At 42.1% G+C, this 14,298-nt stretch overlaps 1 protein-coding gene across 1 annotated transcript in view; it reads left to right on the forward strand.

Annotated features, from left to right (window-relative positions):
• The window catches only part of KIAA1598 (KIAA1598 ortholog), a 54,191-nt gene that overhangs the window by 37,761 nt on the left and 2,132 nt on the right, over positions 1-14,298 (forward strand). Inside the window, exons 12-15 of the mRNA XM_010185647.1 lie at positions 2,485-2,594; positions 3,134-3,187; positions 6,552-6,672; positions 7,597-7,780. Coding sequence (XP_010183949.1) covers positions 2,485-2,594; positions 3,134-3,187; positions 6,552-6,672; positions 7,597-7,780 — 469 coding nt within the window. The remainder of the gene's footprint in view (positions 1-2,484; positions 2,595-3,133; positions 3,188-6,551; positions 6,673-7,596; positions 7,781-14,298) is intronic.

Here is a 14,298-nt window from a genome sequence, read left to right on the forward strand (position 1 = left end):
AACACAGGGAAGTTTCCAACTTCCAAATGGCATCTTATTTGTGATTTCTTCTGTCCAGAGCCTCTCCACAGAGTTAGTTTGTTAAATGCTTCAGTTTTCACCCTCAGTTCATGTCTTACGAAATTATGTGTGTTGACTACAATGCTAATCCTTTAATAATACTGAAAACCTAAAACAAAACACTTGCACTAAGAATCTCGCACTAAGGTGGCTCTGCATGCAAAGTAACAGCTCAAATTGCATTTTATTGTTGCTAATGGAAGCTGGAAACTTAGTAGGTTGAAAATAGGAGTTAAGTACAGATTTACAAATGATCGTGAGTGCCTGAAGAGTCAGAGCTGGTTAGACAAGCACTGCCAGTTAAATAACCAAGGTTTTTCTCGCTGTTTCTCTCTTCCTTCTAAAGCAGCAGGAGTTTGTGTGTGGTGAATTGCTTAACTCATTTGCTGCCATTTAAACAAAGAAGGGGACTGCAGAAGGGAACCTGACTGAAATTATAGGTATAAGGTATAACTGTTAGAGAAAAAATCACTGTTAGCAAACCGTAATAGTATGTAAGCATGGCTGGATTGTTGGGTGGGACCAACAGGCAGAAAGTGGGGGAAGGAAGTGTTATCCCTCCCATTTTCCAGGTGAGGAACTGAGGAATGGGGTGACTTGGGCAAGTCCCTGGGGGGATCTTTGGGAACTGGTTACCAGTCTGAGAGATATAAGGTTGTTGGTCTGGAATAAATAAATAGAGAAGTGACCTCGCACTGAGATCTCTGATGAAGAGTCAATCTTACCTTTCAGTAAAAGTTCGATGATGTTGCCTTCGTTTATCAGGTTTCCTTACCTTGAAGTATCCTAGATGTTTTGATTACACCTTTTTGTTGAGGTTGTTACAAACAGTGATTGCAGGAAATACTATGAAATTCACTATAAGTTCTCTGCACCCCATTCTTTCATTATTTATTAGCAAACTTTAACAGTTCTGACCTTTCTTCAATCACATATAAACTGCTGCTTCTCTTAATAGTTGAGCTGTTCTTAAAATAAAAATAAAAAGGGGGCAAGTTCTTTCTTAATCTAGTTATTATATCCAACTTGAGGCTTGTTTTGACGCTTGTTAAGGACTTAGAATGAGTGGTTTCTATCCCATACCACCAATTAAGCTTTTATATTTGAAACAGCCTGTTTGTGAAATTAAAGCCTGACATTAAATCGACTTACAATACAGAAACTGCATTTCTATGAATCATCAATAGTACCCTGACAAGTGAGAGAGCGAAAGTCTATTTAAAATTCCTGTTACATAAGGCACAACGTTGCAGCTTTGAATAGCGTCAACCGTATTTCTCCACGTATTTGCTTTAAGTACTCTCTTTTTTATCCCCTTTTTGGTATGGCACTTCAGGTGTCTTGTTACATTGGCCGGAACACTGATAAGTTAACAGGTATTGCTTAGGATCATCACACAGCTTCCCATTTCATCTGAATAGTTTGCAGTCCTGATACTGAATCTCTTGAAAAAGCAACAGTTTCCTTTAATGGTGTTTAAGTTTAGCCCTTTAATTTGGTGCAGTGTTCTTTAAAGGTGTTTTTAGCTCAGTCTGAGATGTTGGCGCATTGTTCCAGCAAGGTCTTTAAATCGCTGTGAGATACGAGACACGTTTGGTGGTCTTGTGGTGGACTGCATATGGGGCTCACCATGGAGCATTGCCAACTTGTCCTGTGGCCATGAAGCGGTGGAAATTTCTGCCAAGCCACAGTGAAGAGATAAAGTAGGAGTGGGGCCGTATTCTTCAGTCCTTGGTGCTTCAGCCTATAGCACCGAGCTTTTGCAATTCCCAAACAGTTATAGGAGCTGTGTGTTTTTCAGGATCTGGGTCCTGCTTCTGTCCTGACTTCTGCAGGTGCTGCAGTTTGGCATCTGCGAAGTCCACGGCTGGATCCTCGCTGTGTGTAGATTGGCATTTGTCCGTGAAGAGCTTGTGGCAGTTTAGCTGATAGCAAAGGCTGCTGATAGTGCTGTATCCAGAAACTAGAATTCCTGATAACTAGAGATGTGGTTGTTGGTTTCTGCTGCCATGTAGATGTAGGCAGTGTAAGGTAAAGTGCCTCACTGTTGTGGAGAAATTTAGGAATAAGACAGTGGTCCTGTAGGAATGACCCTGTGAACAGCTCACTTATGGGGAGAAAAATAAGCCTATGCATTCATGCTTGTCATTTACAATTTTAATAAAATGGAGAAGCAGCATGGGTTTGGACAATACACGAGCAATATGCATCACGTGCAAGCAGGAAGACCTGCTGCATTGAGTGTAACTGAGTACATTGTATATGTAAATGCTGTTACATCATTAAAACTAATCTATGATTATGGTAACTGGCTGTATATGGCAAGCAAGCTCTTTAGGAGGCTGTTTAACGTGCTTTGTTCTTTGTAGTATTTCTCTGTAGTTCCTATCTGGAATGTGATGTGCTCTTTGATTTTTGGAACAGGTGAAGAAGTTACGGATCTGAAGAGACAAGCTGTTGAAGAGATGATGGACAGAATTAAAAAGGGAGTTCATCTGAGACCAGTCAACCAGTCAAGCAGGCCCAAAACAAAGGTTTGGAATGAATAGCAGAGCAATAGTATTAGCAAAGCACAGTAATTTACACTGAAAATAAATTGGGCTTTCTGTAAAACATTCAAAAGAATACATTTGCTCACCTCATTTGCTTTGCTTGATTTTGAATAAAATTAGAGCAGCATCTATCTGAAGAACAGAAGAAGATGTGAAGCCAGCAGTAAGTACACAGAAGCCCAGTTTCTTTGACGTGGAAAGGAACCGAAAGCAAACGTACTGTAAACAGACAGCTACTGAGAAACAGAATATATAAAATATTGCTTTCCATCTTCACCAAAAGCATAATCTTCTTTTATGTATAGGCTGTGATTCTCAGTGATAAGAGCTAAGACTCTTCCCTTCTGTATAAGAAAATAGATTGAATGTTAGCCATGTGCCCATGAGAGGAGAGAGCAGAGGAACATAATACAACTGCACACTTGTGCTCTAGACCCTCATGCAGTGTCTGTCTTCAAGCACAAAGTCTGTCATGGTCCAGTTCATGGGTTTTTTAACATATTTGTTGTGTTTGTTCACAGCCAGAAACACCAAAGCCCTCTGAAAGTGCAATGAAAGAATTAAAAGGGATTCTGGTAAGAAAACTTACAGTTTATATTTCAATTTTTTCTTCTCGTTGAGCTGAAGGCCTTCTGTGCAAAATAGCTGAGTATTTGCAAGTTCTGCACTAGTGTTTTGGTTTGAAGCTGTAGAGCAGTTTTGGAGTGTTTGACTTTGCTTCAAGTGAAAGATTGGCTTTGATCCTGTGAAAACCATTTATTTTGGAGAAAACTAATCTGTTAACTCTGCTCCAGATTTGTATGTTCATGCCACTAGAGGGGATGCTGTGGTCTGCACCTGCCATAGGTCGTTTGGGAACTTTCCAAGTACTCAGAGTACTCGCAGTGGGGATGCTTAGAAAGGGAGAGGCACGTGAACAAACCTAATCCAAAGTAGAGCCCCAGAACTGTGCACACAGTAGATGTAGGGTTCTCATCATCAACTGCTCTGAACTCCTGCTCTCTCCTGAGGCACCAGATTTCTTGTTAGCATAGACATAGCCTAAATAGAGCAAGAGGTCTCCAGTCTGTCTATATTTATATGTGGAAAAATTGATTCTGAATAGCTGTCCGTATCCCCATTTACCAGTAGATAAAAACTTTGGGCCTGCTCAAAGCAATGTGCTATTTGCTGCTGGTCCCTCCTTTGCTCGTGTGTTGCACTGCTTATTTAACTGGTTGTTTCTTTTGCACAAGTGCTAAAATTTTGTCAGCCTGTCAGAAGGAGCTGTAGTGGTTGCTCCCTGACTTCTGCGACCCTGAAGCTTTTAAAGCTGAAGTGCAGCATCACCTTGCCTTTGTAAGGTGAGAAACAGTGAAATTCTGCCCATATTGAAGCAAAATGCTTCACATCCACTCCACAGAAGGTAAGGCGAATCATTCTGATACCCATGGTAGCACCTAAACAGCCCTTATGAAAATAACTTCAGCTGTGTTGGGTGATGCAAGACAGTACAGCAATGAGTGTAGCCACAGCCTGTGCTGTGATGTAAAAATCAAGTGCGACACCAATGACGTGTTAAAAACTTACTGTTCTCCAGTGACAGGAAAGCAGGGACAGAAGGGAAGAAATGATCTAGAGAGCCCCCAGACTTTAAAACCAAGCTCTAATTAGAGGGACACATAATTAAATGTGGAGGTAAATAGAAAAGGAATACAATGCAACACAGAGATTGTTTTAAATGGAACTCCGTAAGTGTATGAGTAGTTTGATACAGTGTGCACTTTGGACCAGTGAGGATTGGGCTCGGTGATCCTGCTGAAGGTTTATGTCTTTGACACTGTATCACTGACACCAGGGGAGGTGTGATTATGTACTTCAGAGGGAGCAGAAAGAAACCTGCAGTCACTCTGCTTCCACATGTAGCTTGGGGCTTTTGAACCCTTCAGGATATTTGTGGTATAAGACAAACTACATAAAATCCAATTCCAGTCTGTTCTTGAGACCAGTCATTATACACAGTCAGACAACAAACACGGGGGTGGGATGTGATGGAGTAAACATTTGTTGTTACTATGCTAATAGTGCATTTCATGTCAGCCTCCATATAATGGTTACAAACAAAACACATTTATGTTCTGTAAATTGCAGAGTTTGAGTGACTCCGTTGCTCAAGTTGCTTTTGTACACAGATATTTGTACAGATTTGGAGCATACCACTCATTAAAAATGTACTTGCTCAGTTAGATTTCAAATAGTTGCCAAAGAAAGTATTTCAGTTTTTGGGTGGGGAGTGAAGAATTAGAGTTACTTTGCTGGGATCCTGAAAGTCCACAGCTTTTGCAACTTGCGATGCCATTTCCTTTTGTCATTTGCTACTTCTGATCAGAAGTTATGTGCTTGTCAACAAAAGATGCTAAGGAAATGTTACTTATATGCTGGAAAAATGCTACAGAAGTCTGACATGTTATGAAAGGCTAAGTAAAGAAGATTCCTGGGGTTTCCTAAAGATGGCAAGACTCAGAGGGAGCATGAAATAGCACATGGGTCCCAAGTTTTCAGTTGCCTTATAAGCATTTTGGGGAAATTTTACAGACAAGTGGGTGTTGATCCAGTAACTCTTGTCAGTTGGGAACTGCATGCAGGATGCACTATGTGTGTTAAAATTCTTGCGGGAAACTTTGGGAGGTTTCAGGCTTTGATTAAAGCATTTCCCCCTTAAGGAAAGTGCTGCTGGACTTGCAGCTTCGCTGATACAAAATACTAACCTTGGTAGAATTGCATGCATTTCTATTTTGTGTGTATAAAAAACTGTTTCAACTTAAGATCTAACTCTGTGCATAAGAGCAACTATGAAGTACGTGTCAGGTTTATGGCAGGTCAGCTGGATTATAGGATATAACCACGTGCTGCAGCTGCAGGTAGTACATACCGACTTCTGCAGATACGTGTCCACACCAGGATGCAGCCGCACAGGACCGTGCTAAAATATAAAACATGCTGGAGCAGTGAAACATGGATCTTTGGCTTTTTGTTAATAATTGTATCACTCTAGTAGTTTTTTTTTTAAGATCCTTTAAATGTTAAGATGAAGGAAGTTGGCAGTTCCATGTGAACTGTTTATCCCCCTGTACTCGGCACTGGTGAGGCCACACCTTGAGTACTGTGTTCAGTTCTGGGCCCCTCACTATAAGAAAGATGTTGAGATTCTGGAGCGTGTTCAGAGAAGAGCCACAAGGATGGTGAGGGCTCTGGAGAACAAGCCTGATGAGGAGCGGCTGAGGGAACTGGGCTTGTTTAGCCTGGAGAAGAGAAGGCTGAGGGGAGACCTCATCACCACCTACAACTACCTCAAGGGAGGTTGTAGACAGGTGGGTGCTGGTCTCTTCTCCCAGGTGATGGAGGATAGAACAAGGAGAAATGGCACCAAGCTGTGCCAAGGGAGGTTCAGGTTAGAGATAAGGAGGAAGTTCTTTACTGAGAGCGTTGTCAGAGGCTGGAACAGGCTGCCCAGGGAGGTGGTGGAGTCACCATCCCTGGATGTGTTTAAAGAGCGGGTAGACGAGGTACTTAAGGATATGGTTTAGTGGGTAGACAGGAACAGTTGGACGTGATGATCTCAGAGGTCTTTTCCAACCGAGCAATTCTGTGATTCTGTGATTCTGTGAACATCAGCGTTTGTTCATTACTGATCCAGAGCACCTTTCTTAAGCCTGATACCAACCCTCTAAGGTGCAGGTAAGTGTGGTTGATCCCTACATCAGGAAATTCACGTAAGGGGAGGAGTGAGGAGCCAAGCCTCAGATGCTCTCTGTTGTACTGAAGAGAGAGCTTTGCACACCAGTCTAGAGCTGCAGTTGCTGTTCTGCCATTTAAAACGTTCTCACACTGTGTGTATGGGATGTTTGACAAAGCATAATGTGTCCTCAGAGGGCTTGTCATGCCTGTTTCTTGCTGTAGGAAACACTGAACAAATCCACAAGTTCCCGAAGCTTAAAGTCCCTTGAAACTGACAGCAGTGAAACGGAGCTGGAGCGAGTGCTGCGACGTCGGAAAGTGACCACTGACCAGGACAGTGGCGGTAAGTGGCCGGGCTCCTTCATAGTCCTCTTCCTCACCCCACGTTAAGTGACTCTTGAAGCTTTACCTTCTCTTGCAGACCATTGCCATTTCAGCCATTATGGAGAACCCTGCTTACTTCTGCAGTGGCTCACTTCCCCATCGCGCCTGTCGCTTTTCATCCCTGTTTTCTCCAAGAGATGCCTCTGTCAGGACTTTCTGCGCACACAGCCATATATACACAGGTTCCTCTGTCCTGCCTGGAGCTCAGACGCTGTTACTGGGGTTAATAGCCTGAGCCTGCTGCGAAAATACTTTTCAAAGTAATGGTAACCAGAGACCTGAGTGTTTAGGACTAATGTTTTGAATTGACCTCTTCTGCAGAGCAAGGGTCTGCAGTTTTAAGCTATGCTTTACTATCATCATCTGTAAGAAACTGCTGATGTTCTGCCTGGTTAGAAACACAGTCTGTGCAAGTGTAAGTCCATGCCATAGTCGATGCAGATGTGGCTGCATGTCACTGCATGGTTTTAGCTTGGACTTCGTAGATAGACAGTTCACTGACCACTCATCAGCATGAGAAACAGCTTTTTTGTTGCTGGGCTGGCTGTCGCTCCGTCTGCGCTTCAGGCTGGGAGAGCACTGGCAAGCTGTGACTTGGTAGTGCAGCGTGGGCAGCAGGATTTACCATCCCAACAGACAAGGGATTGAGTGCACAACTGTGTCAACAGAGTGAGTCCTGCTTGCCGTACAGGAAAGGGTTCATGTTGGTGGGGAGAGCAAAAGCTGCACATATGAAAATTTTGGTGCTCTTCATGCACTGGACACTGTTCTTTATAATTCCATTTTGATGTCTGCAGTTAGCTTAAATTCTGCTGTGCTTATGTGTTGTTTCTTGACCAGTCAATCTGGATAAGAGAAGCATTAAACTTTCATTGGGTTTTAGGTCCCACTGGAATCTTGGCCACATCAGAATCAAAATCTCTGCCTGTGCTAGGTTCGGGAGCCAGTGCCGCACAAGCAGCGGTGAACAAGGAAGACCTGGAGACAGAATTCACTTCCAAAGTACCCAACTCAGGTCCTGTCTCTAACCAGCTTAAGGGTGTCACAGACTCCAAAGCTACATTACAGTAAGTAGAGTACGGATTTCTAGATAGATCTACCAGATCTCTTTAGCTGGTGCACTTTGAAGGTGATTTAACACCAATTTTGGTTAACAGGATAAATGTACAGTCTGCAGCTGTTTACCACTGACTTCCCAAGTGATTTGCAGTCTTACATGGAGATGGAAATTAAATTATCTGTAAAAAAAGCTCTTATCCTTTAGAATCTCTGAACATTCTTCAAAAAGAAGTTCATCTTTTCTGTCAAAAAAAAAGAACTCAAAGCGTTTTCAAGGAGTAGCAAGGTTGAGTGGTCTTCCTTATCTGAAGAGAAGAGAGTTATATACTTTTGATTTTTAAAAAAAGGTAGTTCTAGCAATTTTTTTCAAAAACAGACTCATATGAGTCATCATTATTACTCTTAAATGTTTGTAAAAATTCTGAATTACCTTGGAATCTCAATAGTCTTCAAACCCTGCCCCCCCACCAAACCCCTGTCAGTGCTGCATTGTCACAGACAGACACAGGAATCTTTCGTCTCAACAGAGCGAAGACCCAAGGTGCCAGTTCAGCATCAGAGAATTAAACCTGCTTCAGAATTACGTATTTCAGACAAATCCTGTGGAGGATTGGTTTGTTTTATAACAGTACCGAGCTGCTTTGGAAATTAAGCCGTGCACTTGCTTCAGTTCCCTTGCCAGGTGGTTTGTCAGTTTGTCACTTCAAGAAAAGGAAGTAGATGAGACAAATCAGATTGGCAGAATATTGTAATCGTGTTTAATTAAACCTCTGATTTCCTCCTCTGTCAGTTAAAAATGACCACCAGTACCAATTCTAGCAAGTCTCCATTGCTTAGTTCAAAGGAGTGAGTCACGACAGATGAGCTGGAAATTCGGTTCGCATCTATTTTTATGAACTCATGTTTGATCCACTCTTCTGCAGGTACTTTTATAATTTATTTCTGAATGGATAAAGGGCCCAATTTCCTTTTGTGCCCTACAGTTTTATTTAATTCACACGGAGTTTTAAAAGCAGAATACCTTTTCCAATTATATGTATTTTCCCCTTTTATTTCATTTAAGTGACCTAAAAGAAAGATGATCTTCATTTTAATTTAATCAGAAAGATGAAGATTTGTTCAACAGTTAATTTGACATGAATAATGCCATTGTGATTTCTTGAACTGCAACCCTGGCAGAAAGGTGAGGTTGTTCCTGAAAAATACTGTGTTAGTAGTTTGTGGATTTCTACAATTTTGAACAGATAACCTTAATCAGAAAATACAACAACTCCTACCACCTTTTGTCTACCTTTTATTCCACCAAACTAAGTGGAAATTGCATTTACAAGAAAGGAAATGAAATAATTGCAGGCCCCAAGGTCTTGCAGAATGCGTGGTGAATTGACAGTGAAAAGGATCTTGTGTTGACAGTCACAGTTGTTATGTGTTATAAAAGCGTATGTGAAGCTCAATTTATTTCTCAGCTTGCCTATTCAGTGACGTCCTAAAAGACACATTTCACTTTAATTTATCTGTTTAAAGCATTAAAACAAATGCGGTGGGCCAGACTCCTTAGTGCCGCTGGGCTTCTTTGCACCACATCACTGGTGCAAACCTGCTTAATTGGAAAGGCTCATCACTGAGGGTGGTTTTCCAGCAAGAGAGAAGGTGCTGGGACTCTCTTCTGCCACTGGGCTGGCAGGGAGGAGCAGAAATAACCCACATCCTTCATACTATGTTGGAGTGCAATTACTTTTCCTTTTCCTCCTGGGCACTGTTTGCAGCAGAGGTTTGCAGAAGCAGCCTCCAGACTCCAGGGTGTGTAAGCGCTGTTTTGAAGCAGGGCTCATTTGGAGCAGGCATTAGAAGGAAGTTCATTTGTCTGACAACTTGGCTCTGTATTTAGGCAGTTTTCTGGGCTTCTGTGAGTACATCCACACTAGCAGTTTAGTTTGGATCAGTAGAACACTTCTGGAGCAAATTTCCCTATTGTCCATTTGGTGTGCTTTGATTTGTGTCCTGAAGCGGTCTTAGTGCATAAACTGGATCCCTGGATTCATTGGATGGGTGAAACTGAACCAGAAGATGTGATTGAGCCTTTAACAGCTGGTCCAGGGGCCACAGGAGAGCTCGTTCAGTGAATAACCCCCCTGAAACGTACGTTGTGAGGACACAAGACTGAAGCACAGGCTGTTTCCCTCTGCACCTCTGCTCCTGTTGCATCACACTATTTCCTAAAGTAGGTGGTGTTAACTAAACACGCAGTGCGCTGCCCTGACCAGGTAACCTAAATGACAAAGGCATACAAAAGATTTATTGTGGCTCCTCTCATACCTGAGGTAAAAGGATGCAGCTGCCTCATTATTTGCAATTCCTTGCTATCTGACAAAGGTGTGACCTGCCTCAGCTGTTTGCAGCAGCCAAGCAAACCTTTATAGCACGGCAGAGGACTGCAGGTCTCATAATTACCAGGTGTCTCTTGCAGTGCGGTGTTTATTCTTTTTTCTTCTCCTAGATTTTAATGTGCAGCTTTCTACAGAAAGCCTCAGGGATAGTTGTGCATGAGATATTTCTCTTTGCTGCACCATCCCTTTACTAAGGTTTGTAATCTGAAGGAGGAGGTAATACTTAGAGGCATTTAAATGTGAGCAGCCCTATTCATCGTTCTTTATTCACGTTGAGTAACAGTTGAGCACACTTTCTCATGGAGAAAGAAGGTCATGCCTTTGAAAAAGACCCAGTCTTGAAAATGTATCTGTGAACAATACATAGACAGAAGTCAGCTCATTGAATAAAATCCTGGATGCTCCCCACCCCCAAGTCAGTGACAATTGAACCTAAATACTAATGGGAAGGAATTTCAGCCTGTGGTTGAAGTAGGACTCATAATATGGTTACTCCAGTGGTGAAGCGTTCCCAAAGCAGTGGCCTGCAGCCGAATCAGCTGGGCCGCTGCAGGTACAGGTTGATGTGAATTTTTCCTGTAATCAAACTAAGTGATGATAGCACAGAGGAGTTAATTCAGAAGAAAAAGTTGGGTTTCGAACCATTAGGTGAGGTGTTATTTTGGTGCAGGAGGTTGTTGGAAGAAGGGTCTGAAGCCATTAAGGAGATGGTTTGGCATGTGTGAAGTTTCGCTGAGGTGGTGCTGAGGGGGAAGACATCAATCATGTGTGTCCTTTAGTGAAAGGGAGGCCTTACCTCAGTTTTCAGGTAACTTCCTCTGCAAATCTCACCCCATGTGTTTAACCCAGCGTGAGTGTAATTCTGTGACAATTGCCTTGGAGAGAAGAGGTGACAATTTAGTTCCCTCGGGAGCAGAGTTCCGGTGGCTCCCTGCGGTGTGCAGACACAGAAGGGAAAGGTGTGTCTGGCTCTGCCCCTGCGTTTTGGAGGTTGTTTTTTTTTTGCCCAGTACTTTGTAAACTTTTTGTTTCTGGGCAGCAGAGTTCTCTGCTAACAGAGTGAACCACAGAGAGGGTTAGTCTTAATCTGATGATTTTATACAATTAAAGGATTTGTCCTCCTCCTCCTGGCTGTAATCGTAGTACCCCTGAATCATCTACCAGCTCTGCGGGAAGCAACTCAGCCTTAGCTAGACAGAGCTGCAAAGGTTTGCCAGTGCAGCTGGAACCTGGGCAATTTCGTTTGAACAACAAGTGAAGAAAACAATGAGATGTTCTGGAAGTTCGAGGTGTCCTCAGTTTTACCTGGTTTAAAAGCCACTGTCACACATTTTTCTCAGATTGTTCTTTCTGTGCACTCTCTCAGTAGAAGCTCTCTAAGATTCTTCAATTAAATTAATGGGCCATTTTTTTTGAGGCTTTTCAGAAAAGCACCCAGAAATGGGAGCAGTTTCCATACTGAGCATTGTCTGCAGTTCTGTTCTGCTCGATGCTACGTTGAGCACCTTTCTACTGGGCTGGGTCTAGCAGAGGCATTCCTGAAACAGAGAAGGTTTCTTGCACTTTCTTCACAGATGTTATGGATAATACTGGCACTACCAGAGGAGGGAACCGACAGATTAATTCACTGATGTTGACAAATACCAGAGTGGGATGGAGTTTTTGGTTGCTTGAAAACGTTCAAGACTTGGGCTTGGTGTATTTTTATTGTTGTTCAGCATTAGCCCTGCCTTATTAAAAATTCTGAAACATTTAATAAACACATCTGTGGCTTTTATTCTCAATAAAAGTGTTAGAGGATAAAGTCGCCTCCCCTCTTGTGGTCTGGCACACCACAGACAGGCCACGGTGGCACTCTGCTGAGCTGAGACCCACTCTCCTGCACAGGCTGACACCATGGGCTGCACGGTCTGGGTCAGGACAGCTGAGCTGCTGTTATTTGGGGAGCCCTCCTTGCACGGTGGTTTGGAAAGGATGGAGTGATTGGAGTATGAGCTTTATTGCACGAGTGGTGTTTGCCCTCAGTTATGGGGATCTTGTAGAAAATGTGGAAAGCAGGGGTCAGGGCGGGCAATAGTTAAGCAAATAGCAAGCTATAGTTGACATGCAGGCGTGGTGTTTAAGTTATAAAGAAGCAACTGGTGAAGAACTGTCAAATTAGCTTAGTGCTTCAAATCTCATCTTTTCAGGAGTAAGGAGTAGCACTGGTGGAGTTTTATTTTGGTTTTGAAAGCAATTTTGCTTTGAAGAGTGATGACAGCTATTTCAGCGTGCTAGATTAGGGAGCTTGCTGAAAGACAAAGTGCACTAATTTGATGCCATGTTAAGTGTTGGCTTTTGCAGCAGAAATGACTTCATTTGCACCAGCTCAGATTCCAGGCAGTATCCACATGGAGTCTCCTGTACTTGCAAAACCAGTCTTTGCTGGAATAGATTTTTGCCAGTATTTTCTAAATATGCTGTAAAAACCCATGGATTTTCCTACAGTGTTTTCCTTGAATGGTTTCCTTTAGCCTTCTGCTTTTACATATTGTTAGGAAATTGGATGGGACTTCTTCCAATAAAATTTCCCATGATATTTACATAAAATTCTCGTTTCTAATGGAAACATCTTACAATGATTTCATGAATAGAGCACCGAGCAAGGTTAAATAATACCAAGGTTATAATACTAACCAGAGGAAACAAAAACAATCCAAGTCTCCGTTGACAATCCGATCCTTAGTGTGTCCTTTTGTGCTCCTGCTGTAAGTTATTTACAAAGGGCACAGCAGTACTACTTCACAGACGGCCCATCAGACGTAACCCTTTACTATTACACCTTCTGTAGCTTCTGTAACGCTATAAATGGAATATATTGCTTTTGAGAGTCTTACATCACAAGCAGTCCTCAGTGCTGCGTGGCACTTGGCATATCCCGTACGCTTCATCTTAAACACGTTTACCATCTAAATCTGGATTTCACGGTACAGATTTTATGTGTTTGGCCATAAAAATAGATGCAGACTTGCGAACAATTACGTATGAGTGAGTGCAATAAAACCAAGTTCTCCATTTCTGGCTTAAATATATAGTTGGACAAATAACAAGAATACTGATAATGACATTAACAATCTTAATGAAGGGAGAGCTTTGCCCAGAGCTAAATGCAAATACCTCGGCTGGACAAATTTTGTAATTGTTCGAAACTGTGGCTAAGTCTATCTGGACTAATTGCTTTTCTCAGCTTTATCTGTAGCAGCGAAACCTGGTTTTTTGAAAGGGAGCTCAAAAATTATGCTCATTCTTATACCAAAACTTTATTATGCCTGCATTCTGCTCTTGACAAACTATTGAAAATGAGCTATGAAAACTGATAAATAGGGTTAATAATTTTTACAGTGCCCCAGCTGTAACAGCAGCACTGCCGGGCTGGTGCTGCAGCAGTGCAAAGGATTTGAAGACGGGGATGCTGGTACGACCAAGTCTGAATAGTAATTCTTATTTTTATGCTCGAAACGCTGATTTAATCACTGGTTTTCTCCATTAAACTGCTTTATATCGAGGTCTTTCATGTTTCTGTCCTTTGAAGGTGGTAAATATGATTGCCGTTTTATCCATTTTTGTTATAAAGGAAACAGGCTGCAGAGCGTTTGGCTGTGCATCAGTTGTTGGAATGCTGCCATGCACTAATGCAGACTCCCCGCTGTGAGCCCAGTGAAGAATTATACTTTGATTCACCAGATTGTATTAAATAGTCCAGCTGTTGGGATTTGAAAGATAGTTACCTCCAAAGTGAAATAAAAATGAACTTGGCATTTATGGCTTTGACCATTTTTATAGTGTTGGGCAATCAGCTTTCAGAGGTAGCACTTTTTAAAATAACCCTCTTCTGGTTACGCCGCTTTAAAAAGTTTAATTTGCCATAACATTCAAAATACCCCACCTTGTATTTTCTGGAATGATTGGCAACTTTCGCAGAAAATCAGCATTATTTTTTTATGAAATCACTGGCTTCTGATGATCATCAAATGAGTCTGAAACTGTATCTGTTAGCACCAGTTTCTGCATTAATTAACTGACACCGAAGTTCTGATGTTAGAGACAATTGTTGTAATTAAAGCTTGAACATGGAATTTCATTCGCTGTATCCAGCGGTT

The sequence above is a fragment of the Mesitornis unicolor genome, unplaced genomic scaffold (genome assembly GCF_000695765.1).
Source record: "Mesitornis unicolor isolate BGI_N332 unplaced genomic scaffold, ASM69576v1 scaffold30785, whole genome shotgun sequence".
Lineage (NCBI taxonomy): Eukaryota > Metazoa > Chordata > Aves > Mesitornithiformes > Mesitornithidae > Mesitornis > Mesitornis unicolor.